This window comes from Oncorhynchus gorbuscha, linkage group LG08 (assembly GCF_021184085.1).
Source record: "Oncorhynchus gorbuscha isolate QuinsamMale2020 ecotype Even-year linkage group LG08, OgorEven_v1.0, whole genome shotgun sequence".
NCBI classification, from domain to species: Eukaryota; Metazoa; Chordata; class Actinopteri; order Salmoniformes; family Salmonidae; genus Oncorhynchus; species Oncorhynchus gorbuscha.
The window spans coordinates 59,781,086-59,804,707 of NC_060180.1; the positions used below are offsets into that span (position 1 = coordinate 59,781,086).

A 23,622-nucleotide genomic window follows, 5' to 3' on the forward strand; every position below is an offset into this window, starting at 1 on the left:
CATAACGAATAAGATGGACATAGGAGGACCTGATCCTCGATCATCACTCCTACTCTAAGAGGTTTTGTGAATATGGGCCCTGCCTCCTGACCTGACCAGCTCATTGGCCATGTAGCTGTATGATACTTTATCTAAACATGGCATATTAGAATATGCAATCTTTATTTTCTGAATCCAAGTTTTCAGGCAGAATCCTGTTGATGTTTGTAAAATATTGAATGATGAAGAGTCTTCATGTTCTCTGAATCTGTTCCATTCCTTTCTCACATGAAGGTGAGGCCCAGACCTTTAAGTTGAAGTTCAAGAGAGCAGAGGACTACCCCATCGACCTCTACTACTTGATGGATCTCTCCTTCTCCATGAAAGACGATTTGGAGAACGTCAAGAATCTGGGGACTGACCTGATGCGTGAGATGAAGGAGGTCACCTCAGACTTCAAGATCGGTAAAAGACATGAAACTTCACATACTCAAAATGTTCAAAGTAAGGTCATTCAGAAAGAAGGAAGGTAAAACCGCTCATTGGGTACTTCACTGTGGCTATCCTCTGTTCCAACCTGTGTTTGTGTATTTTGTAACGGGTTGGGATCAGAGAAAAAGACAGATTTCAATGGACTGCAAGGGAAATGGATCAATGAAGTATCTTGTTGTTCTTCTTCTCAACATTGGCTGTTTTCCTGACCAGGTTTCGGCTCCTTTGTGGAGAAGACGGTGATGCCATACATCAGCACTACCCCAGCCAGACTGCTGAACCCCTGCACCAGCACCAACAACGACACCTGCACCAGCCCCTTCAGCTATAAGAACGTGCTGAAGCTGACTGAGAACGGGGAGGAGTTCAACAGCCTGGTCAGTAAGCAGCAGATCTCTGGAAACCTGGACTCCCCTGAGGGAGGATTCGATGCCATCATGCAGGTGGCCGTCTGTGGGGTGAGTGACCTGACCTGGGCCATAGTGGGATAGTCTCACTTCAGGGCCTGTAATCATAAAGCATCTCAGAGTAGGAGTACTGATCTAGGATCAATGTAGCCTTTTTGACCATGATGAATAAGAGTACATGGACTGGGGGACCTGATCCTAGATCAGCACTTCTAATCGAATACACTTTTTAAATACCAGCCCAGAAGTACAGAAAGCTTCAAAATCGGCTAGAATGGTTCATGATTGGTTCATGACCAGTCAGTCCAAAGCATTACAACAAATAATTAGGATTCACTGAAAAAGTTGGATGCATTTGTTTTCTTTTGGGGGCTCTAATTGGATGTGTTTTACCCCTCCCCCTGCAGGATGCCATTGGCTGGAGGAACGTCACACGTCTGCTGGTGTTCTCCACTGATGCTGGCTTCCACTTTGCTGGAGACGGCAAGCTGGGCGGCATCGTTCTGCCCAACGATGGGAAGTGTCATCTGGAGAACAACATGTACACCATGAGCCATTACTACGTATGTGTTTCTCTACTTACTCTATACTTTCCAGCCATTTTCTATTGCATTTGTTTTTATTGTAGTGTATTGACATTGTGTATTTTGCATGCTGAACTCACAAAATGACTTTCCATGTACACGGACAATAAAGTTTAGGGCTGACCCCATTTAGTTTACTGGTCGATTGTTGGGTCAATGGGCTGTTGGTCAACCAATATTTCTTATTATTGGGTCAATGGGCTGTTGGTCAACCGATATTTCTTTAGTCGAGCAGTAGCAAATAATGTTATCATAATAATATCATGGTGTACAAGACACCTGTCGGATTCGCGCCTATCTGAGTGGACTGATCCATTGTGGAGGATGTGGGGATGGCACAATCCATCACTCTAAAACATGTGCTACTGAAATTGTATATGGTTATATTACACAAGAACAATGGTGCAACACTAATAAAATAATATTATTTTATAAAAAATAAGCTTTCTCCCATGTTGGATAGTGGTCACTGTCTTAAGTCAGTTAGGATCGCCACTTTATTTTAAGAATGTGCAATATCAGAATAATAGTAGAGTGAATGATTTATTTCAGCTTTTATTTCTTTCATCACATTCCCAGTGGGTCAGAAGTTAACATATACACATATTCTATAGGATATTCTATAGGATTGAGGTCAGGGATTTGTGACGGCCACTCCAATACCACGACTTTGTTGTTCTTAAGCCATTTTGCCACAATTTTGGAAGTTTGCTTGGGGTCATTGTCCATTTGGAAGACTCATTTGTGACCAAGCTTTAACTTGACTGATGTCGTGACATGTTGCTTCAATACATCCACATAATTTTCCTCCCTCATGATTCCATCTATTTTGTGAAGTGCACCAGACCCTCCTGCACCAATGCACCCCCCACAACATGATGCTGCCACTCCCGTGCTTCACGGTTGGGATGGTGTTCTTCGGCTTGCAAGCCTCCCCCTTTTTCCTCCAAACATAACGATGGTCATTATGGCCAAAGAGTTCTATTTTTGTTTCATCAGACCAGAGGACATTTCTCCAAAATGTACAATCTTTGTCCTCGTGTGCAATTGCAAACCATAGCCCTTTCCTGTACTCCCTGTTCACCCACAACTGTGTGGCCATGCACGCCTCCAACTTAATCATCAAGTTTGCAGATGACACTACAGTGGTAGGCTTGTTTACCAACAACGACGAGACGGCCTACAGGGAGGAGGTGAGGGCCCTCGGAGTGTGGTGTCAGGAAAATAACCTCACACTCAATGTCAAAATAACAAAGGAGATGATCGTGGACTTGAGGGAGCAGCCCCAAATCCACATTGACGGGACAGTAGTGGAGAGGGTGGAAAGTTTTAAGTTCCTCGGCGTACACATCATGGACAAACTGAATTGATCCACCCACACAGACAGCGTTGTGAAGGTGGAGCAGCAGCGCCTCTTCAACCTCAGGAGGCTGAAGAAATTTGGCTTGTCACCAAAAACACTCAAACTTTTACAGATGCACAATCGAGAGCAACTTCGAGAGCAACACAATCCGCCCAACTTCTCCGCCCATAACCGTAAGGCTCTCCAGAGGGTAGTGAGGTCTGCACAACGCATCACCGGGGGCAAACTACCTGCCCTCCAGGACACCTACACCACCCGATGTCACAGGAAGGCGATAAAGATCATCAAGGACAACAACCACCCGAGCCACTGCCAGTTCACCTCGCTATCATCCAGAAGGCGAGGTCAGTAAATGTGCATTAAAGCGGGGACCGAGAGACTGAAAAACAACTTCTATCTCAAGGCCATCAAGGCCATGTTAAACATTTTTGGTTTGTTTTTGGTCAAAAAAGACTGAAATCACAAGGAATTCAGCAAAAATATATATATATTTAGGAAATCTGTTCCCAAGTATTCCCACAAATAAAAAAGAGACATGATTGTGTCTCAATGTTATCGAAGTATGAAATTATTGTTATTTTCAAATACATTACATTTTTGGGCTTAGTTGTGGTCAATTTGCAGTGTACAAATTATTACAATTATTTTCCGGCGCCTCTACCATCCTCTCTGACAAAAATCATCCCTTGGCTGAATCTAGTTGCCTACCCCTAGTATATGGTATAACATGCTGTATGACTGGCACGTCTCAGTGATATGGATCATTGGATCTTTGTTTTGACATTTTCATCTTGCATTTCTTTTCAATTGACAGGACTATCCCTCCATTGCCCATTTGGTCCAGAAACTGAGCGACAACAACATTCAGACCATTTTTGCTGTTACTGAGGAATTCCAGCCTGTTTACAAGGAACTGAAGAACCTCATCCCCAAGTCAGCAGTAGGAACTCTGTCCTCCAACTCCAGCAACGTCATCAAGCTCATTATCGATTCTTACAACGTGAGTTTAACTCCCTAACTTTGACTTGGAATGGCTGTTTGATGTAAAGCTAATAATACTGTGCAGGAAATAAATACCTGGGATGGTTCTCAAATGGGACCCTATTCCCTATATAGTGCACTGGGCCCTATTCCCTATATAGTGCATTGGACCCTTTTCCCTATATAGTGCACTGGACCCTATTCCCTATATAGTGCATTGGGCCCTATTCCCTATATAGTACACTGGACCCTATTCCCTATATAGTGCACTGGACCCTATTCCCTATATAGTGCACTGGGCCCTATTCCCTATATAGTGCACTGGGCCCTATTCCCTATATACTGCACTGGGCCCTATTCATATATATAGTGCACTGGGCCCTATTCCCTATATAGTGCATTGGACCCTTTTCCCTATATAGTGCACTGGACCCTATTCCCTATATAGTGCACTGGGCCCTATTCCCTATATAGTGCACTGGGCCCTATTCCCTATATAGTGCATTGGACCCTTTTCCCTATATAGTGCACTGGACCCTATTCCCTATATAGTGCACTGGACCCTATTCCCTATATAGTGCACTGGACCCTATTCATATATATAGTGCACTGGACCCTATTCCCTATATAGTGCACTGGACCCTATTCATATATATAGTGCATTGGACCCTTTTCCCTATATAGTGCACTGGACCCTATTCCCTATATTGTTCACTGGACCCTATTCCCTATATTGTTCACTGGACCCTATTCCCTATATTGTTCACTGGACCCTATTCCCTATATTGTTCACTGGACCCTATTCCCTATATTGTTCACTGGACCCTATTCCCTATTTGTTCACTGGACCCTATTCCCTCACTGGACCCTATTCCCTATATTGTTCACTGGACCCTATTCCCTATATTGTTCACTGGACCCTATTCCCTATATTGTTCACTGGACCCTATTCCCTATATTGTTCACTGGACCCTATTCCCTATATTGTTCACTGGACCCTATTCCCTATATTGTTCACTGGACCCTATTCCCTATATTGTTCACTGGACCCTATTCCCTATATTGTTCACTGGACCCTATTCCCTATAGAGTGCACTGGACCCTATTCCCTATAGAGTGCACTGGACCCTATTCCCTATATAGTGCACTGGACCCTATTCCCTATAGAGTGCACTGGACCCTATTCCCTATAGAGTGCACTGGACCCTATTCCCTATATTGTTCACTGGACCCTATTCCCTATATTGTTCACTGGACCCTATTCCCTATATTGTTCACTGGACCCTATCCCCTATATTGTTCACTGGACCCTATTCCCTATATTGTTCACTGGACCCTATTCCCTATATTGTTCACTGGACCCTATTCCCTACAGAGTGCACTGGACCCTATTCCCTATAGAGTGCACTGGACCCTATTCCCTATATAGTCCACTGGACCCTATTCCCTATAGAGTGCACTGGACCCTATTCCCTATATAGTCCACTGGACCCTATTCCCTATATAGTCCACTGGACCCTATTCCCTATATAGTGCACTACTGTTCTTCTATTGACATATTTTGTGGAAATTATCTGTATGTTGTTTGATATTCTCTGTCATCTGAAAACTTCTCTGTGTGTTGTTTGATATTCTCTGTCATCTGAATAACTTCTCTGTGTGTTGTTTGCAGTGCTTGACTTGTACTAAAATAAGTGCCGTTAGTCATTTTGGATGCTGGTACTGTTTATATTTAGGTGCAGGAGCTCCACAATACTTTTGATCTAATATTCTAGAAGAGGAACAGGAATTCAAGCAGCAGAACATTAGAGGTGCTTGTACTCCGCTCCGGTGAGCTCCTGCCCAGGTCAAGCACTGGTGGTTTGATAGTCTCTGTCATCTGAAGATATTCTCTGTGTGTCGTGTGATAGTCTCTGTCATCTGAAGATATTCTCTGTGTGTCGTGTGATAGTCTCTGTCATCTGAAGATATTCTCTGTGTGTCATGTGATAGTCTCTATCATCTGAAGATATTCTCTGTATGTCGTGTGATAGTCTCTGTCATCTGAAGATACTCTCTGTGTGTCGTGTGATATTCTCTGTATGTCGTGTGATAGTCTCTGTCATCTGAAGATATTCTCTGTGTGTCGTGTGATAGTCTTTGTCATCTGAAGATATTCTCTCTATGTCGTGTGATAGTCTCTGTCATCTGAAGATATTCTCTGTATGTCGTGTGATAGTCTCTGTCATCTGAAGATATTCTCTCTATGTCATGTGATAGTCTCTGTCATCTGAAGATATTCTCTGTGTGTCATGTGATAGTCTCTGTCATCTGAAGATATTCTCTGTGTGTCATGTGATAGTCTCTGTCATCTAAATATGTTCTCTGTGTGTCATGTGATAGTCTCTGTCATCTGAAGATATTCTCTGTATGTCGTGTGATAGTTTCTGTCATCTGAAGATATTCTCTGTGTGTCGTGTGATAGTCTCTGTCATCTGAAGATATTCTCTGTATGTCGTGTGATAGTCTCTGTCATCTGAAGATATTCTCTGTATGTCGTGTGATAGTCTCTGTCATCTGAAGATATTCTCTCTATGTCATGTGATAGTCTCTGTCATCTGAAGATATTCTCTGTGTGTCATGTGATAGTCTCTGTCATCTGAAGATATTCTCTGTGTGTCATGTGATAGTCTCTGTCATCTAAATATATTCTCTGTGTGTCATGTGATAGTCTCTGTCATCTGAAGATATTCTCTGTATGTCGTGTGATAGTTTCTGTCATCTGAAGATATTCTCTGTGTGTCGTGTGATAGTCTCTGTCATCTGAAGATATTCTCTGTATGTCGTGTGATAGTCTCTGTCATCTGAAGATATTCTCTGTGTGTCATGTGATAGTCTCTGTCATCTGAAGATATTCTCTGTGTGTCGTGTGATAGTCTCTGTCATCTGAAGATATTCTCTGTATGTTGTGTGATAGTCTCTGTCATCTGAAGATATTCTCTGTATGTTGTGTGATAGTCTCTGTCATCTGAAGATATTCTCTCTATGTCGTGTGATAGTCTCTGTCATCTGAAGATATTCTCTGTATGTCGTGTGATAGTCTCTGTCATCTGAAGATATTCTCTGTATGTCGTGTGATAGTCTCTGTCATCTGAAGATATTCTCATATGTCATGTGATAGTCTCTGTCATCTGAATATATTCTCTGTATGTTGTGTGATAGTCTCTGTCATCACAAGATATTCTCTGTATGTCATGTGATAGCCTCTGTCATCTGAAGATATTCTCTCTATGTCATGTGATAGTCTCTGTCATCTGAAGATATTCTCTCTATGTCATGTGATAGTCTCTGTCATCTGAAGATATTCTCTGTATGTCGTGTGATAGTCTCTGTCATCTGAAGATATTCTCTCTATGTCATGTGATAGTCTCTGTCATCTGAAGATATTCTCTGTATGTCTTGTGATAGTCTCTGTCATCTGAAGATATTCTCTCTATGTCATGTGATAGTCTCTGTCATCTGAAGATATTCTCTGTATGTTGTGTGATAGTCTGTCATCACAAGATATTCTCTGTATGTCGTGTGATAGTCTCTGTCATCTGAAGATATTCTCTCTATGTCATGTGATAGTCTCTGTCATCTGAAGATATTCTCTGTATGTCGTGTGATAGTCTCTGTCATCTGAAGATATTCTCTGTGTGTCGTGTGATAGTCTCTGTCATCTGAAGATATTCTCTGTATGTTGTGTGATAGTCTCTGTCATCTGAAGATATTCTCTGTGTGTCATGTGATAGTCTCTGTCATCTAAATATATTCTCTGTGTGTCATGTGATAGTCTCTGTCATCTGAAGATATTCTCTGTATGTCGTGTGATAGTCTCTGTCATCTGAAGATATTCTCTCTATGTCATGTGATAGTCTCTGTCATCTGAAGATATTCTCTGTATGTCGTGTGATAGTCTCTGTCATCTGAAGATATTCTTTGTATGTTGTGTGATAGTCTCTGTCATCACAAGATATTCTCTGTATGTCATGTGATAGTCTCTGTCATCTGAAGATATTCTTTCTATGTCATGTGATAGTCTCTGTCATCTGAAGATATTCTCTGTATGTCGTGTGATAGTCTCTGTCATCTGAAGATATTCTCTGTGTGTCGTGTGATAGTCTCTGTCATCTGAAGATATTCTCTCTATGTCATGTGATAGTCTCTGTCATCTGAAGATATTCTCTGTGTGTCATGTGATAGTCTCTGTCATCTGAAGATATTCTCTGTATGTTGTGTGATAGTCTCTGTCATCTGAAGATATTCTCTCTATGTCATGTGATAGTCTCTGTCATCTGAAGATATTCTCTCTATGTCATGTGATAGTCTCTGTCATCTGAAGATATTCTCTGTGTGTCATGTGATAGTCTCTGTCATCTAAATATATTCTCTGTGTGTCATGTGATAGTCTCTGTCATCTGAAGATATTCTCTGTATGTCGTGTGATAGTTTCTGTCATCTGAAGATATTCTCTGTGTGTCGTGTGATAGTCTCTGTCATCTGAAGATATTCTCTGTATGTCGTGTGATAGTCTCTGTCATCTGAAGATATTCTCTCTATGTCATGTGATAGTCTCTGTCATCTGAAGATATTCTCTGTATGTCGTGTGATAGTCTCTGTCATCTGAAGATATTCTCTGTGTGTCGTGTGATAGTCTCTGTCATCTGAAGATATTCTCTGTATGTTGTGTGATAGTCTCTGTCATCTGAAGATATTCTCTGTATGTTGTGTGATAGTCTGTCATCACAAGATATTCTCTGTATGTCGTGTGATAGTCTCTGTCATCTGAAGATATTCTCTCTATGTCATGTGATAGTCTCTGTCATCTGAAGATATTCTCTGTATGTCGTGTGATAGTCTCTGTCATCTGAAGATATTCTCTGTGTGTCGTGTGATAGTCTCTGTCATCTGAAGATATTCTCTGTATGTTGTGTGATAGTCTCTGTCATCTGAAGATATTCTCTGTGTGTCATGTGATAGTCTCTGTCATCTAAATATATTCTCTGTGTGTCATGTGATAGTCTCTGTCATCTGAAGATATTCTCTGTATGTCGTGTGATAGTCTCTGTCATCTGAAGATATTCTCTCTATGTCATGTGATAGTCTCTGTCATCTGAAGATATTCTCTGTATGTCGTGTGATAGTCTCTGTCATCTGAAGATATTCTTTGTATGTTGTGTGATAGTCTCTGTCATCACAAGATATTCTCTGTATGTCATGTGATAGTCTCTGTCATCTGAAGATATTCTTTCTATGTCATGTGATAGTCTCTGTCATCTGAAGATATTCTCTGTATGTCGTGTGATAGTCTCTGTCATCTGAAGATATTCTCTGTGTGTCGTGTGATAGTCTCTGTCATCTGAAGATATTCTCTCTATGTCATGTGATAGTCTCTGTCATCTGAAGATATTCTCTGTGTGTCATGTGATAGTCTCTGTCATCTGAAGATATTCTCTGTATGTTGTGTGATAGTCTCTGTCATCTGAAGATATTCTCTCTATGTCGTGTGATAGTCTCTGTCATCTGAAGATATTCTCTCTATGTCATGTGATAGTCTCTGTCATCTGAAGATATTCTCTCTATGTCATGTGATAGTCTCTGTCATCTGAAGATATTCTCTCTATGTCATGTGATAGTCTCTGTCATCTGAAGATATTCTCTCTATGTCATGTGATAGTCTCTGTCATCTGAAGATATTCTCTGTGTGTCATGTGATAGTCTCTGTCATCTAAATATATTCTCTGTGTGTCATGTGATAGTCTCTGTCATCTGAAGATATTCTCTGTATGTCGTGTGATAGTTTCTGTCATCTGAAGATATTCTCTGTGTGTCGTGTGATAGTCTCTGTCATCTGAAGATATTCTCTGTATGTCGTGTGATAGTCTCTGTCATCTGAAGATATTCTCTGTGTGTCGTGTGATAGTTTCTGTCATCTGAAGATATTCTCTGTGTGTCGTGTGATAGTCTCTGTCATCTGAAGATATTCTCTGTGTGTCGTGTGATAGTCTCTGTCATCTGAAGATATTCTCTGTATGTTGTGTGATAGTCTCTGTCATCTGAAGATATTCTCTGTGTGTCATGTGATAGTCTCTGTCATCTAAATATATTCTCTGTGTGTCATGTGATAGTCTCTGTCATCTAAATATATTCTCTGTGTGTCATGTGATAGTCTCTGTCATCTGAAGATATTCTCTGTATGTCGTGTGATAGTCTCTGTCATCTGAAGATATTCTCTCTATGTCATGTGATAGTCTCTGTCATCTGAAGATATTCTTTCTATGTCATGTGATAGTCTCTGTCATCTGAAGATATTCTCTGTATGTCGTGTGATAGTCTCTGTCATCTGAAGATATTCTCTGTGTGTCGTGTGATAGTCTCTGTCATCTGAAGATATTCTCTCTATGTCATGTGATAGTCTCTGTCATCTGAAGATATTCTCTGTGTGTCATGTGATAGTCTCTGTCATCTGAAGATATTCTCTGTATGTTGTGTGATAGTCTCTGTCATCTGAAGATATTCTCTCTATGTCATGTGATAGTCTCTGTCATCTGAAGATATTCTCTCTATGTCATGTGATAGTCTCTGTCATCTGAAGATATTCTCTGTGTGTCATGTGATAGTCTCTGTCATCTAAATATATTCTCTGTGTGTCATGTGATAGTCTCTGTCATCTGAAGATATTCTCTGTATGTCGTGTGATAGTTTCTGTCATCTGAAGATATTCTCTGTGTGTCGTGTGATAGTCTCTGTCATCTGAATATATTCTCTGTATGTCGTGTGATAGTCTCTGTCATCTGAAGATATTCTCTCTATGTCATGTGATAGTCTCTGTCATCTGAAGATATTCTCTGTATGTCGTGATAGTCTCTGTCATCTGAAGATATTCTCTGTGTGTCGTGTGATAGTCTCTGTCATCTGAAGATATTCTCTGTATGTTGTGTGATAGTCTCTGTCATCTGAAGATATTCTCTGTATGTTGTGTGATAGTCTGTCATCACAAGATATTCTCTGTATGTCGTGTGATAGTCTCTGTCATCTGAAGATATTCTCTCTATGTCATGTGATAGTCTCTGTCATCTGAAGATATTCTCTGTATGTCGTGTGATAGTCTCTGTCATCTGAAGATATTCTCTGTGTGTCGTGTGATAGTCTCTGTCATCTGAAGATATTCTCTGTATGTTGTGTGATAGTCTCTGTCATCTGAAGATATTCTCTGTGTGTCATGTGATAGTCTCTGTCATCTAAATATATTCTCTGTGTGTCATGTGATAGTCTCTGTCATCTGAAGATATTCTCTGTATGTCGTGTGATAGTCTCTGTCATCTGAAGATATTCTCTCTATGTCATGTGATAGTCTCTGTCATCTGAAGATATTCTCTGTATGTCGTGTGATAGTCTCTGTCATCTGAAGATATTCTTTGTATGTTGTGTGATAGTCTCTGTCATCACAAGATATTCTCTGTATGTCATGTGATAGTCTCTGTCATCTGAAGATATTCTTTCTATGTCATGTGATAGTCTCTGTCATCTGAAGATATTCTCTGTATGTCGTGTGATAGTCTCTGTCATCTGAAGATATTCTCTGTGTGTCGTGTGATAGTCTCTGTCATCTGAAGATATTCTCTCTATGTCATGTGATAGTCTCTGTCATCTGAAGATATTCTCTGTGTGTCATGTGATAGTCTCTGTCATCTGAAGATATTCTCTGTATGTTGTGTGATAGTCTCTGTCATCTGAAGATATTCTCTATGTCGTGTGATAGTCTCTGTCATCTGAAGATATTCTCTCTATGTCATGTGATAGTCTCTGTCATCTGAAGATATTCTCTCTATGTCATGTGATAGTCTCTGTCATCTGAAGATATTCTCTCTATGTCATGTGATAGTCTCTGTCATCTGAAGATATTCTCTGTGTGTCATGTGATAGTCTCTGTCATCTAAATATATTCTCTGTGTGTCATGTGATAGTCTCTGTCATCTGAAGATATTCTCTGTATGTCGTGTGATAGTTTCTGTCATCTGAAGATATTCTCTGTGTGTCGTGTGATAGTCTCTGTCATCTGAAGATATTCTCTGTATGTCGTGTGATAGTCTCTGTCATCTGAAGATATTCTCTGTGTGTCGTGTGATAGTTTCTGTCATCTGAAGATATTCTCTGTGTGTCGTGTGATAGTCTCTGTCATCTGAAGATATTCTCTGTGTGTCGTGTGATAGTCTCTGTCATCTGAAGATATTCTCTGTATGTTGTGTGATAGTCTCTGTCATCTGAAGATATTCTCTGTGTGTCATGTGATAGTCTCTGTCATCTAAATATATTCTCTGTGTGTCATGTGATAGTCTCTGTCATCTAAATATATTCTCTGTGTGTCATGTGATAGTCTCTGTCATCTGAAGATATTCTCTGTATGTCGTGTGATAGTCTCTGTCATCTGAAGATATTCTCTCTATGTCATGTGATAGTCTCTGTCATCTGAAGATATTCTCTGTATGTCGTGTGATAGTCTCTGTCATCTGAAGATATTCTTTGTATGTTGTGTGATAGTCTCTGTCATCACAAGATATTCTCTGTATGTCATGTGATAGTCTCTGTCATCTGAAGATATTCTTTCTATGTCATGTGATAGTCTCTGTCATCTGAAGATATTCTCTGTATGTCGTGTGATAGTCTCTGTCATCTGAAGATATTCTCTGTGTGTCGTGTGATAGTCTCTGTCATCTGAAGATATTCTCTCTATGTCATGTGATAGTCTCTGTCATCTGAAGATATTCTCTGTGTGTCATGTGATAGTCTCTGTCATCTGAAGATATTCTCTGTATGTTGTGTGATAGTCTCTGTCATCTGAAGATATTCTCTCTATGTCGTGTGATAGTCTCTGTCATCTGAAGATATTCTCTGTATGTCATGTGATAGTCTCTGTCATCTGAAGATATTCTCTGTATGTCATGTGATAGTCTCAGTCATCTGAAGATATTCTCTCTATGTCATGTGATAGTCTCTGTCATCTGAAGATATTCTCTGTATGTCATGTGATAGTCTCTGTCATCTGAAGATATTCTCTCTATGTCATGTGATAGTCTCTGTCATCTGAAGATATTCTCTCTATGTCATGTGATAGTCTCTGTCATCTGAAGATATTTTCTGTATGTCGTGTGATAGTCTCTGTCATCTGAAGTCATTCTGGAAAACGGCAAACTGCCTGAAGGTGTATCCATAACATACAAGTCCATCTGCAAGAACGGTTGGGTTGGAACAGGAGAGAATGGAAGAAAATGCTCGAACATCTCCATTGGAGATGAGGTAAGTGTGAGCTAGCACAGCCTTCCTTAGTCATCTGGTCTCTATTGAAATATGGGTTGAGAATAAAAATGTGTTACATCTGGAAAAATGTCTAAACCATCCAAGACATTTTAGGAGTTTACTAATGAAAAACAAGAAGAGGGGATATCGTTGAGACTATTTATTGTCAACTTTTCTGCTCAAGAGGTCTTTCCCAGTGCCAGTGTCCAGGAGTTTACTGACGGGTGATTCCAGCTGTTGAGGAAAACTCGTTCCAAGGATCAGGCAGAGCTCATTATCCAGTCAATAAGAGTTTATTCAAGCAAATGCAAGGGAGATTACACTCAGAATACATCTGAGAGGAAACTCAAAGTTACAGAGTCACACACAGTCATTATATACTTCTTACACAAAGAGCTGCTTGAGAGATGAAGGGTACTTAGCTCCACTTCCTTAAAGCATTATACACCAGTTCTCACAGCCTACATGTCTAAGAGAGGGGCGTGATGAGTTCTTTACAGCCTATTCAGCTGCATGAAGATTTTAACATTGAGCAAGGCCTCTGGAGCCCGTAGAGATAAAGAGCCAGCAGCAAATCACTCCTGTGAGAAGAGGAAAACTAAACAGTCATGGAAAATTACCAGTTGAATAGCACTATATAACTCAACCATTTTACATAGCATTTAGACTGTAACAAAAACATTTTACATCGCATTTAGACTAACAAAAGCATTTTACATAGCATTTAGACTGTAACAAAAACATTTTACATCGCATTTAGACTAACAAAAGCATTTTACATAGCATTTAGACTAACAAAAACATTTTACATCGCATTTAGACTGTAACAAAAACATTTTACATCGCATTTAGACTAACAAAAGCATTCTACATAGCATTTAGACTAACAAAACCATTTTACATAGCATTTAGACTAACAAAACCATTTTTTGCCGCAATACAGCATAATGGGCGTTTAGTTTGGAAATTACTAACATTTTGTGCATGCGCAGGTTGACTTTTCGACTGAATCGCCCTAATACCTTCATCCTATCATCTAGGTGTTCTTTGAGATTGCCATCAAGTCCGAGAAGTGTCCGCCTCAAGGCAAGTCCGAGACCATTACAATCAAGCCCCTGGGTTTTACTGAGAATGTAGAGATCGTCCTCAACTTCATCTGCGAATGTGAATGTTCCAAAGATGGAAAACCTCTCAGCGAGATGTGCCACAATGGCAACGGGACCTTTGAGTGTGGAGCCTGCAGGTACAATATAAAAACAGTTGTTTTAGTTCTACTTTGGGTGTGAAATGTTGTTCTGAAACCATACGCTGAGTGCATGTGTGCATCCCAAATGGCACCCTATTCCCTATATAGTGCACTACTTTTGACCTGAGCCCTGCAGGCATAGGGTGTCGATACGGGTGTCATTTGGGATGCATACTAAGTCTCTTGCTTTCTCTCAGGTGCAACGAGGGCCGTATTGGCAGACTGTGTGAGTGCAGTACAGACGAGGTGAGGACGGACGACCTGGACGCTAACTGTCGGAAGGACAACGGTACAGACATCTGCAGCAACAACGGAGACTGTGTTTGTGGAACCTGTGAGTGTAAAAAGAGAGAGAACCCAGAAGAACGTTACAGTGGGAAGTTCTGCGAGTGTGACAACTTCAACTGTGACCGCTCCAGTAACAAACTCTGTGGAGGTAGGACCCGTGGCTTGCCCCCTTGGTTTGAGTACTTTTATACAAGTTTTCATTGACACGTTGAATTCATTCGACACTGCTGCGTACTGTAACATTACCACAGCCATTATGAGTAGGCTAATTTAAAGAATAAACAACTGAACGAACCTCCATTTTCTCCACCCCTTTCCTCAGACATGGTCTGAAAGAAAATGTTTTAGATTTGGTGATTCTTCAAATGGGTGGTTGAGTTGTGTAGGCCTAGCATTGATTGAACCTTTTGTTTTCTCCCCTCCTCCTCTCTACTAGGACATGGGCGTTGTGAGTGCAGAGTGTGTATCTGCGATGCCAACTACACGGGCAGCGCCTGCGACTGTTCCCTGGACACCTCCACCTGCCTAGCAGCCAACAAGCAGATATGTAATGGCCGGGGCACCTGCGAGTGTGGCGTCTGCAAATGCACCAACCCCAAGTTCCAGGGCACCACCTGTGAGATCTGCCCCACCTGCCCCGGAGTCTGCGCTGAGCACAAGTGAGCCTGACAACACAGGGTGTCTAAACAGTCTTTTAGTTTGTTTGTGCGATCTGTTTTTAGGTATTTTGTATGGACTTTTATCATGTTACCCCTGGTTACAGACCAAATTTAGCTCTGGGACAATGACGTTTGTTTGATTGATGATTGTCCTCTACAGGGACTGTGTTCAGTGCCGGGCCTTTGACACAGGAGAGAAGAAGGACACGTGTGAGAGGGACTGCAGCTACTTCAACCTGATCAGAGTGAAGGACCGGGACAAGCTACCCCAGCCAGCCGACCAGTCCTACCCCCTATCCCACTGTAAGGAGAGGGACGCCAACGATTGCTGGTTCTACTACACCTACGCCATCAGGAACCACACAGAGAGAGAAGTCTACGTGGTCGACACTCTGGGTGAGTGGACGGATGTTGCTGCTCAACTCTCTGAAAGAAATACAAATATTTGATTATCCATTTTAAGAATAGCCTGCCCTAATGGCTCGATGTCTGTATAGCATTTTACAGGCTGTGTCACTAATCAAACCTTTTGACTAGGGCCCTGTGGTCTCTGGTCAAAAGTAGTGTACTACAAAAGGAAGTTGTGCACTACAAAGGGAATAAGATGCCATTAGGGACCACACACACAGTGTAGGCCGATGTCCATTGTATGTGATTAACTGTAAATGCAGAATGTTGCCATTGACTCTACACGTGTGTGTGTGTGTGTGTGTGTGTGTGTGTGTGTGTGTGTGTGTGTGTGTGTGTGTGTGTGTGTGTGTGTGTGTGTGTGTGTGTGTGTGTGTGTGTGTGTGTGTGTGTGTGTGTGTGTGTGTGTGTGTGTGTGCCCTTCTGTGTGCCCTTCTGTGCTCCAGAGTGCCCAGCGGGTCCTGACATCATCCCCATTGTGGCTGGCGTGGTGGCGGGCATCGTGCTGATCGGCCTGGCCCTCCTTCTCATCTGGAAGCTGCTCATGATCATCCACGACCGCAGGGAATTTGCCAAGTTCGAGAAGGAGAAAATGAACGCGAAGTGGGACACGGTAAGGCGGATCACACCAAAAAACTTGCTTTCAGAAAATAATTGCAGTGGATGCTTTTTATTGTTTACATTGCAGATATCAGTGCCTTTGAAGGCCAGAGGGGATTCTGTGTGAACACTAACTGTTATATGTGTGCCTTGGTTATCTCTTTGGCTTAATCTCCCCTTTCCTTTCTGTTCTGTGCCAACAACTGCAGCACAGAAACATGGCCCTGGCATGCTGCTCAGGCTGAGACAGACTTTATTCACCTTTCCTCTATGGGCCTTTCCCTGGCTAGGCTAGGCTAGGGTGGCAGTGCTGCCACCATCTGTCCACTCATCAGTACTACATGTCCATAATAGGTAATAAAGCTGATGTTACCAAAAGAAGCTCAATCTAGCTGCTCAGTGTGCTCTGAAGTCATAGCAACAGTATTCCATGTTCATAGTAGAATGACAGAGCACTCGTGTGCTGAGAGAGACTATAGCCTCTAGTCTAGGGCCAAATGGCACACTATTCCCTATAGAGTGCACTACTTTTGAACAGAGCCTTGTGGGCCTTGGTCAAAAGTTGTGGAAGTGCACTATAATGGGAATAGGGTGCTATTTGGGACAGAACCTCAATCTCAAGAGCATGGCTTTTGCTATACCATTTTGGTTGGATATGTTTGTATTCTGTATGTGCACTATTTAGTAGGTTAAATACTTCAACTTGGATTTTATTATACTTTTTTTTAGTAAAAACAGTAGAAAAACTTTGTTTTTACTAAAAAATAAATTAAAACAAACAGAATTTGCCATCCAATAGGTACAGAATAATATAAAGAACGAAACAGAGTTGTGATGTTGTATTGTTAACAAGATATTAGTTAATCAAGTCTTCCTGGTTTGTGAATGATATCCATTTCTCCCAGTTACTTTCAAATACTGGTTTTTGGAGTCTCCCAGTCTTTAAGTTTCCATATTAAACATTTATTGGATTATACTTTGCCATTCTTCAAATTGTGCAGCTTCTACTTTATACCAGTTCCTGGTAATGGTGGCTAAGCCTTTCTGTTTGCTTGAAACCATCCCTCCATCCTGTCATCTTTTACTGCTTCACCTTCTTTTCATGCTCTTTCTTGTCTTTCTTTTCTCGAACCCCTGTTTGTCTCATTATCGACCATAGCAAGAGAATCCTATATACAAGGGCCCTATTAATACATTCCAGAACCCAAGCTATGGGAGGAAAGTCGTGGTCCTATAAGGCTCATTTTGTGTTGCCCATCTTTCTTTTCCCTTCTTCCTGCATGTACTTTACTTTCCCTTTGGAGTGTTTTCCACACCTGTTTTCAGCTCATATGTTCATTCTCTTCTTCAATACAAAAGCTGTAAGAAAACCATTTTCTCATTTCAGCAGTGAGTTTAAGGTTTATGGTACTGAGGCAAATTGAACAACACATTTGTCTAAGAAATTAACTTTGAATAAAACATAAAGAAAAAAAAGACGACCACATCTATTAAATGGGTTAAGGTTTAACATGTATTTCACTGCATGTTGTGTGTGCCATTAACATGCTATATTATTGGACATGTGACTGCTTGGTTCACAAAATGTCGAAAATCTTATTGTCCAAACCATGGAGCGGCTGCTCTGGATCGATTGAATTTGAACCAAACTGTGATTTGTGAAGTGGCTCCAACCTGATTATTCTCTTTTTGGGCCACATTCCAAATGGCACCCTGTTCATTCCCCTATGGGCTCTGGTCAAAGGTATAGCACTATATTGGGACATTTGGGACAAAGACATAGTATTTGCCTCACTCTCTCTCTTTACTTGTCTTTTGCAGGGAGTGAATCCCATCTACAAGAGTGCCGTAACAACTGTTTTCAATCCAAAATACGAGGGCAAATGATGGAGCTTCCTCTGTCATTACAACACTGTATGCAAAAGAACATGGAAGGAGTGGTGTTTTTATGTTCACTTTGTTTTTTTAGTTGCCAAATATTAGCAGGGCATTTAGACACTATTTCAGTATGTTTTACTAACTGCTTTTTCTATGCATTGTTTGAATTGTACAGTATGTATAAACTTGGGTTTTAACTTGTTTGTGGAACTTGAGAGAATCCTTTAAAACTGATGTTTTGTCACTGGATTGGTAGGGTCATTGAAGGTGTGGTTGTGCCTTTCAAAGAGCCGTGGAGACATTCTTTCTGTGTTGAGGGTGAAATTGGATGTCGATATTGGACAAGATATGTAGCGATGGGACAGTAATAAATTGTTATGTGTACAGTTTGTAGGCAATGGATTCTGTCATTCAAGCCATATTTTAGTGACAGAAAATGTCTGGAAGCAAATGTATGTTTCTTTTCAATGACTTTCTTCAACCTGAACAATCAGTTTAATCATTTTTGGGGTTTGTCACGATATTTGTGAATCTTTATAAATTAAATGACATCAAGTACAGTAGTGGTATTATGGGTTTCAGGGTTACATTTTTTGGTTTTAAAGAAGACTCAGGTCCCTATTAAACTCCTCATTAATAGCAATGCCAAATATGACATAACTCACTGCCTTCTCGTTTTAAGTGTTTTGTTTCAGTTACAGAAATGTAATTCTGAATGGGGTTCTGAATGTTTTTTTACGTGACCTAAAGCCCCAGCTTTCTTTTTTGCTGTCAAATCATTCTCACCTTAATCCTTTTCTAATTTGATGGTTTGATCAAACTCGTCTTCCATTGAATAATTGTAATTACATTTCAGTTATAAACATCAGTGTTATGGGAATGACGTCAGTCAGATCTTTGTAAAATTTCAAACATCCCACTTAGCTGTAAGAACACGACGTGCTCTTTGTTTTTAAAGGGTATTTTTATTTCATCAAATTCACATTTTGCAATACTTTATTTCTAAAATAATTTATTAAATAAAGTTCCAATACAAATTACCCTAACATTGCTACATGCTGCGTGTGTGTGTTAATTATTGTTTAATGTGTCCTTGCTTTATCTTACTGTTAGAGAGAATCCAGTGGAATGTATCCAATGTTACAATGTTCAGGGAATCCAGCTTTCTATCTCACTGCCCATCTTATGCCACCCACATGTTTTCTACAGTTAAAGGTCCAATGCAGCTGTTTTTATCTCAATATCCAATCATTTCTGGGTAACAATTAAGTGATTGTTTTCAATTAAAATGATCAAAAACAAACAAATAGCTTCTTAGCGAAGAGCAATTTCTCAAGCAAGAATTGTTATTGTCTGGGAGTGGTCAAAGTGGGGAAAGGAAGAGAGGATTGGAACTCTTTCTTATTGATCGATGAACTATACTGAACTAAAATATTAATGCTACGTGTAAAGTGTTGGTCCCATGTTTCATGAGCTGAAATAAAAGATCCCTGAAATGTTCCATACTCACAAAAAGCATATTTCTTTGAAATGTGCACAAATTTGTTACATCCCTAGTAGTGAGCATTTCTCCTGTTCCAAGATAATCCATCCACCTGACAGGTGTGGCATATTAAGAAGCTGATTAAACAGCACGATCATTACACAGGTGAACCTTGTGCTGGGAACTATAAACGGCCACGTGTAACCACGCCAGCCCAGGACCTCCATATCCAACTTCTTCACCTGCGGGATCGTCTGAGACCAGCCACCCGGGCAGCTGGTGAAACTGGGTTTGCACAACCAAATCATTTCTGCACAAACAGTCAGAAAACGTCTCAGGGAAGCTCATCTGCGTGCTTGTCGTCCTCACAAGGGTCTTGACCTGACTGCTGTTCGGCATCGTAACTGACTTCAGTGAGGCAATCCTCACTGTCGATGGCCACTGGCAGATTGGAGAAGTGTGCTCTTCACGGTGGAATCCCGGTTTCAACTGTACCTTTCAGAAGCCCATTCAGAATAAAATTTCTGTAACTGAAAAAAGACACTTAAAACAAGAAGGCAGATGGCAGACAGCGTGTATGGCGCTGTGTGGGCAAGCGGTTTGCTGATGTCAACATTGTGAACAGAGTGCCCCACCCTGGACCCAAACTGTTATAGACCTATATCCATCCTGCCCTGCCTATCTAAGGTCTTCGAAAGCCAAGTCAACAAACAGGTCACTGACCATCTCGAATCCCACCGTACCTTCTCCGCTGTGCAATCTGGTTTCCGAGCCGGTCACGGGTGCACCTCAGCTACACTCAAGGTACTAAACGATATCATAACCGCCATCGATAAAAGACAGTACTGTGCAGCCGTCTTCATCGACCTCGCCAAGGCTTTCGACTCTGTCAATCACCATATTCTTATCGGCAGACTCAATAGCCTCGGTTTTTCGGATGACTGCCTTGCCTGGTTCACCAATTACTTTGCAGACAGAGTTCAGTGTGTCAAATTGGAGGGCATGCTGTCCGGTCCTCTGGCAGTCTCTATGGGGGTGCCACAGGGTTCAATTCTCGGGCCGACTCTTTTCTCTGTATATATCAATGATGTTGCTCTTGCTGCGGGCGATTCCCTGATCCACCTCTACGCAGACGACACCATTCTATATACTTTTGGCCCGTCATTGGACACTGTGCTATCTAACCTCCAAACGAGCTTCAATGCCATACAGCACTCCTTCCGTGGCCTCCAACTGCTCTTAAACGCGAGTAAAACCAAATGCATGCTTTTCAACCGATCGCTGCCTGCACTCGCATGCCCGACTAGCATCACCACCCTGGATGGTTCCGACCTTGAATATGTGGACATCTATAAGTACCTAGGTGTCTGGCTAGACTGCAAACTCTCCTTCCAGACTCACATCAAACATCTCCAATCTAAAATCAAATCAAGAGTCAGCTTTCTATTCCGCAACAAAGCCTCCTTCACTCACGCCGCCAAGCTTACCCTAGTAAAACTGACTATCCTGCCGATCCTCGACTTCGGCGATGTCATCTACAAAATGGCTTCCAACACTCTACTCAGCAAACTGGATGCAGTCTATCACAGTGCCATCCGTTTTGTCACTAAAGCACCTTATACCACCCACCACTGCGACTTGTATGCTCTAGTCGGCTGGCCCTCACTACATATTCGTCGCCAGACCCACTGGCTCCAGGTCATCTACAAGTCCATGCTAGGTAAAGCTCCGCCTTATCTCAGTTCACTGGTCACGATGGCAACACCCATCCGTAGCACGCGCTCCAGCAGGTGTATCTCACTGATCATCCCTAAAGCCAACACCTCATTTGGCCGCCTTTCGTTCCAGTACTCTGCTGCCTGTGACTGGAACGAACTGCAAAAATCGCTGAAGTTGGAGACTTTTATCTCCCTCACCAACTTCAAACATCAGCTATCCGAGCAGCTAACCGATCGCTGCAGCTGTACATAGTCTATTGGTAAATAGCCCACCCATTTTCACCTACCTCATTCCCATACTGTTTTTATACTGTTTTTTATTTATTTACTTTTCTGCTCTTTTGCACACCAATATCTCTACCTGTACATGACCATCTGATCATTTATCACTCCAGTGTTAATCTGCAAAATTGTATTATTCGCCTACCTCCTCATGCCTTTTGCACACATTGTATATAGACTGCCCATTTTTTTATACTGTGTTATTGACTTGTTAATTGTTTACTCCATGTGTAACTCTGTGTTGTCTGTTCACACTGCTATGCTTTATTTTGGCCAGGTCGCAGTTGCAAATGAGAACTTGTTCTCAACTAGCCTACCTGGTTAAATAAAGGTGAAATAAAATAAAATAAAATAAAAATGGTGGTGGTGGTGTTATGGTATGTTATGGTATGGGCAGGCATAACCTATGGACAACAAACACAATTGGATTTTATCGATGGCAATTTAAATGCACAGAATACTGTGACGAGATTGTGCCATTAATCCACCGCCATCACCTCATGTTTCAGTATGATAATGCATACAGAAGTTTACATGCACTTAGGTTGGAGTCATTAACACTTGTTTTTCAACCACTCCACAAATTTCTTGTTAACAAACTATAGTTTTGGCAGCTCGGTTAGGACATCTACTTTGTGCATGACACAAGTCAGTTTTCCAACAATTGTTTACAGATAGATTATTTCACATATAATTTATTGTATCACAATTCCAGTGGGTCAGAAGTTTACATACACTAAGTTGACTGTGCCTTTAAACAGCATGGAAAATCCAGAAATTATGTCATGCCTTTAGAAGCTTCTGATAGGCTAATTGACATCATTTGAGTCAATTGGAGGTGTACCTGTGGATGTATTTCAAGGCCAACGCTCAAACTCAGTGCCTCTTTGCTTGACATCATGGGAAAATCAAAAGAAACCAAGACCTCAGAAAAAAATTGTAGACCTCCACAAGTCTGGTTCATCCTTGGGAGAAATTTCCAAACACCTGAAGGTACCACGTTCATCTCTACAAACAACAGTATGCAAGTATAAACACTATGGAACCATGCAGCCGTCATACCGCTCAGGAAGGAGACACATTCTGTCTCCTAGAGATGAACGTACTTTGGTGTGAAAAGTGCAAATCAATCCCAGAACAACAGCAATGGACCTTGTGAAGTTGCTGTAGGAAACGGGTACAAAAGTATCTATATCCATGGTAAAATGAGTCCTATATGGCCGCTCAGCAAGGAAGACGCCACTGCTCCAAAACCATCATAAAAAAAGGCAGACTACGGTTTGCAACTGCACATGGGGACAAATATCGTACTTTTTGGAGAAATGTCCTCTGGTCTGATGAAACAAAAATAGAACTGTTTGGCCATAATGACCATCGTTATGTTGGGAGGAAAAAGGGGCAGGCTTGCAAGCCGAAGGACACCATCCCAACCAAGAAGCACGGGGGTGGCAGCATCATGTTGTGGGGGTGCATTGCTGCAGGAGGGTCTGGTACACTTCGAAATAAATGAGATCATGAGGGAGGAAAATGATGTTGATATATTGAAGCAACATCTCAAGACATCAGTCAGGAAGTTAAAGCTTGGTTGCAAATGGGTCTTCCAAATGGACAATGACCCCAAGCATACTTCCAAAGTTGTGGCAAAACGGCTTAAGGACAACAAAGCCAAGGTATTGGAGTGGCCGTCACAAATCCCTGACCTCAATCATATAGAATATTTGTGAGCAGAACTGAAAAAGTGTGCGCGCAAGGAGGCTTACAAACCTGACTCAGTTACACCAGCTCTGTCAGAAGGAATTGCACAAAATTCACCCAACTTATTGTGGGAAGCTTGTGGAAGGCTAACCAAAATGTTTTACCCAAGTTAAACAATTTAAAGGCAATGCTACCAAATACTAATTGAGTGTATGTAAACTTCTGACCCACTGGGAATGTG

At 41.3% G+C, this 23,622-nt stretch overlaps 1 protein-coding gene across 1 annotated transcript in view; it reads left to right on the plus strand.

Annotated features, from left to right (window-relative positions):
• Window positions 1-18,347, plus strand: part of LOC124041925 (integrin beta-1-like) — a 40,842-nt gene extending 22,495 nt beyond the window's left edge. The window contains exons 5-15 of the mRNA XM_046360102.1: window positions 274-444; window positions 685-929; window positions 1,286-1,441; window positions 3,640-3,825; window positions 12,984-13,124; window positions 14,165-14,367; window positions 14,568-14,806; window positions 15,095-15,317; window positions 15,478-15,713; window positions 16,172-16,338; window positions 18,147-18,347. Of these exons, the coding sequence (XP_046216058.1) occupies window positions 274-444; window positions 685-929; window positions 1,286-1,441; window positions 3,640-3,825; window positions 12,984-13,124; window positions 14,165-14,367; window positions 14,568-14,806; window positions 15,095-15,317; window positions 15,478-15,713; window positions 16,172-16,338; window positions 18,147-18,212 (2,033 nt within the window). The 3' untranslated portion in view covers window positions 18,213-18,347. The remainder of the gene's footprint in view (window positions 1-273; window positions 445-684; window positions 930-1,285; window positions 1,442-3,639; window positions 3,826-12,983; window positions 13,125-14,164; window positions 14,368-14,567; window positions 14,807-15,094; window positions 15,318-15,477; window positions 15,714-16,171; window positions 16,339-18,146) is intronic.
• The last annotated feature ends 5,275 nt before the right edge of the window (window positions 18,348-23,622 follow it).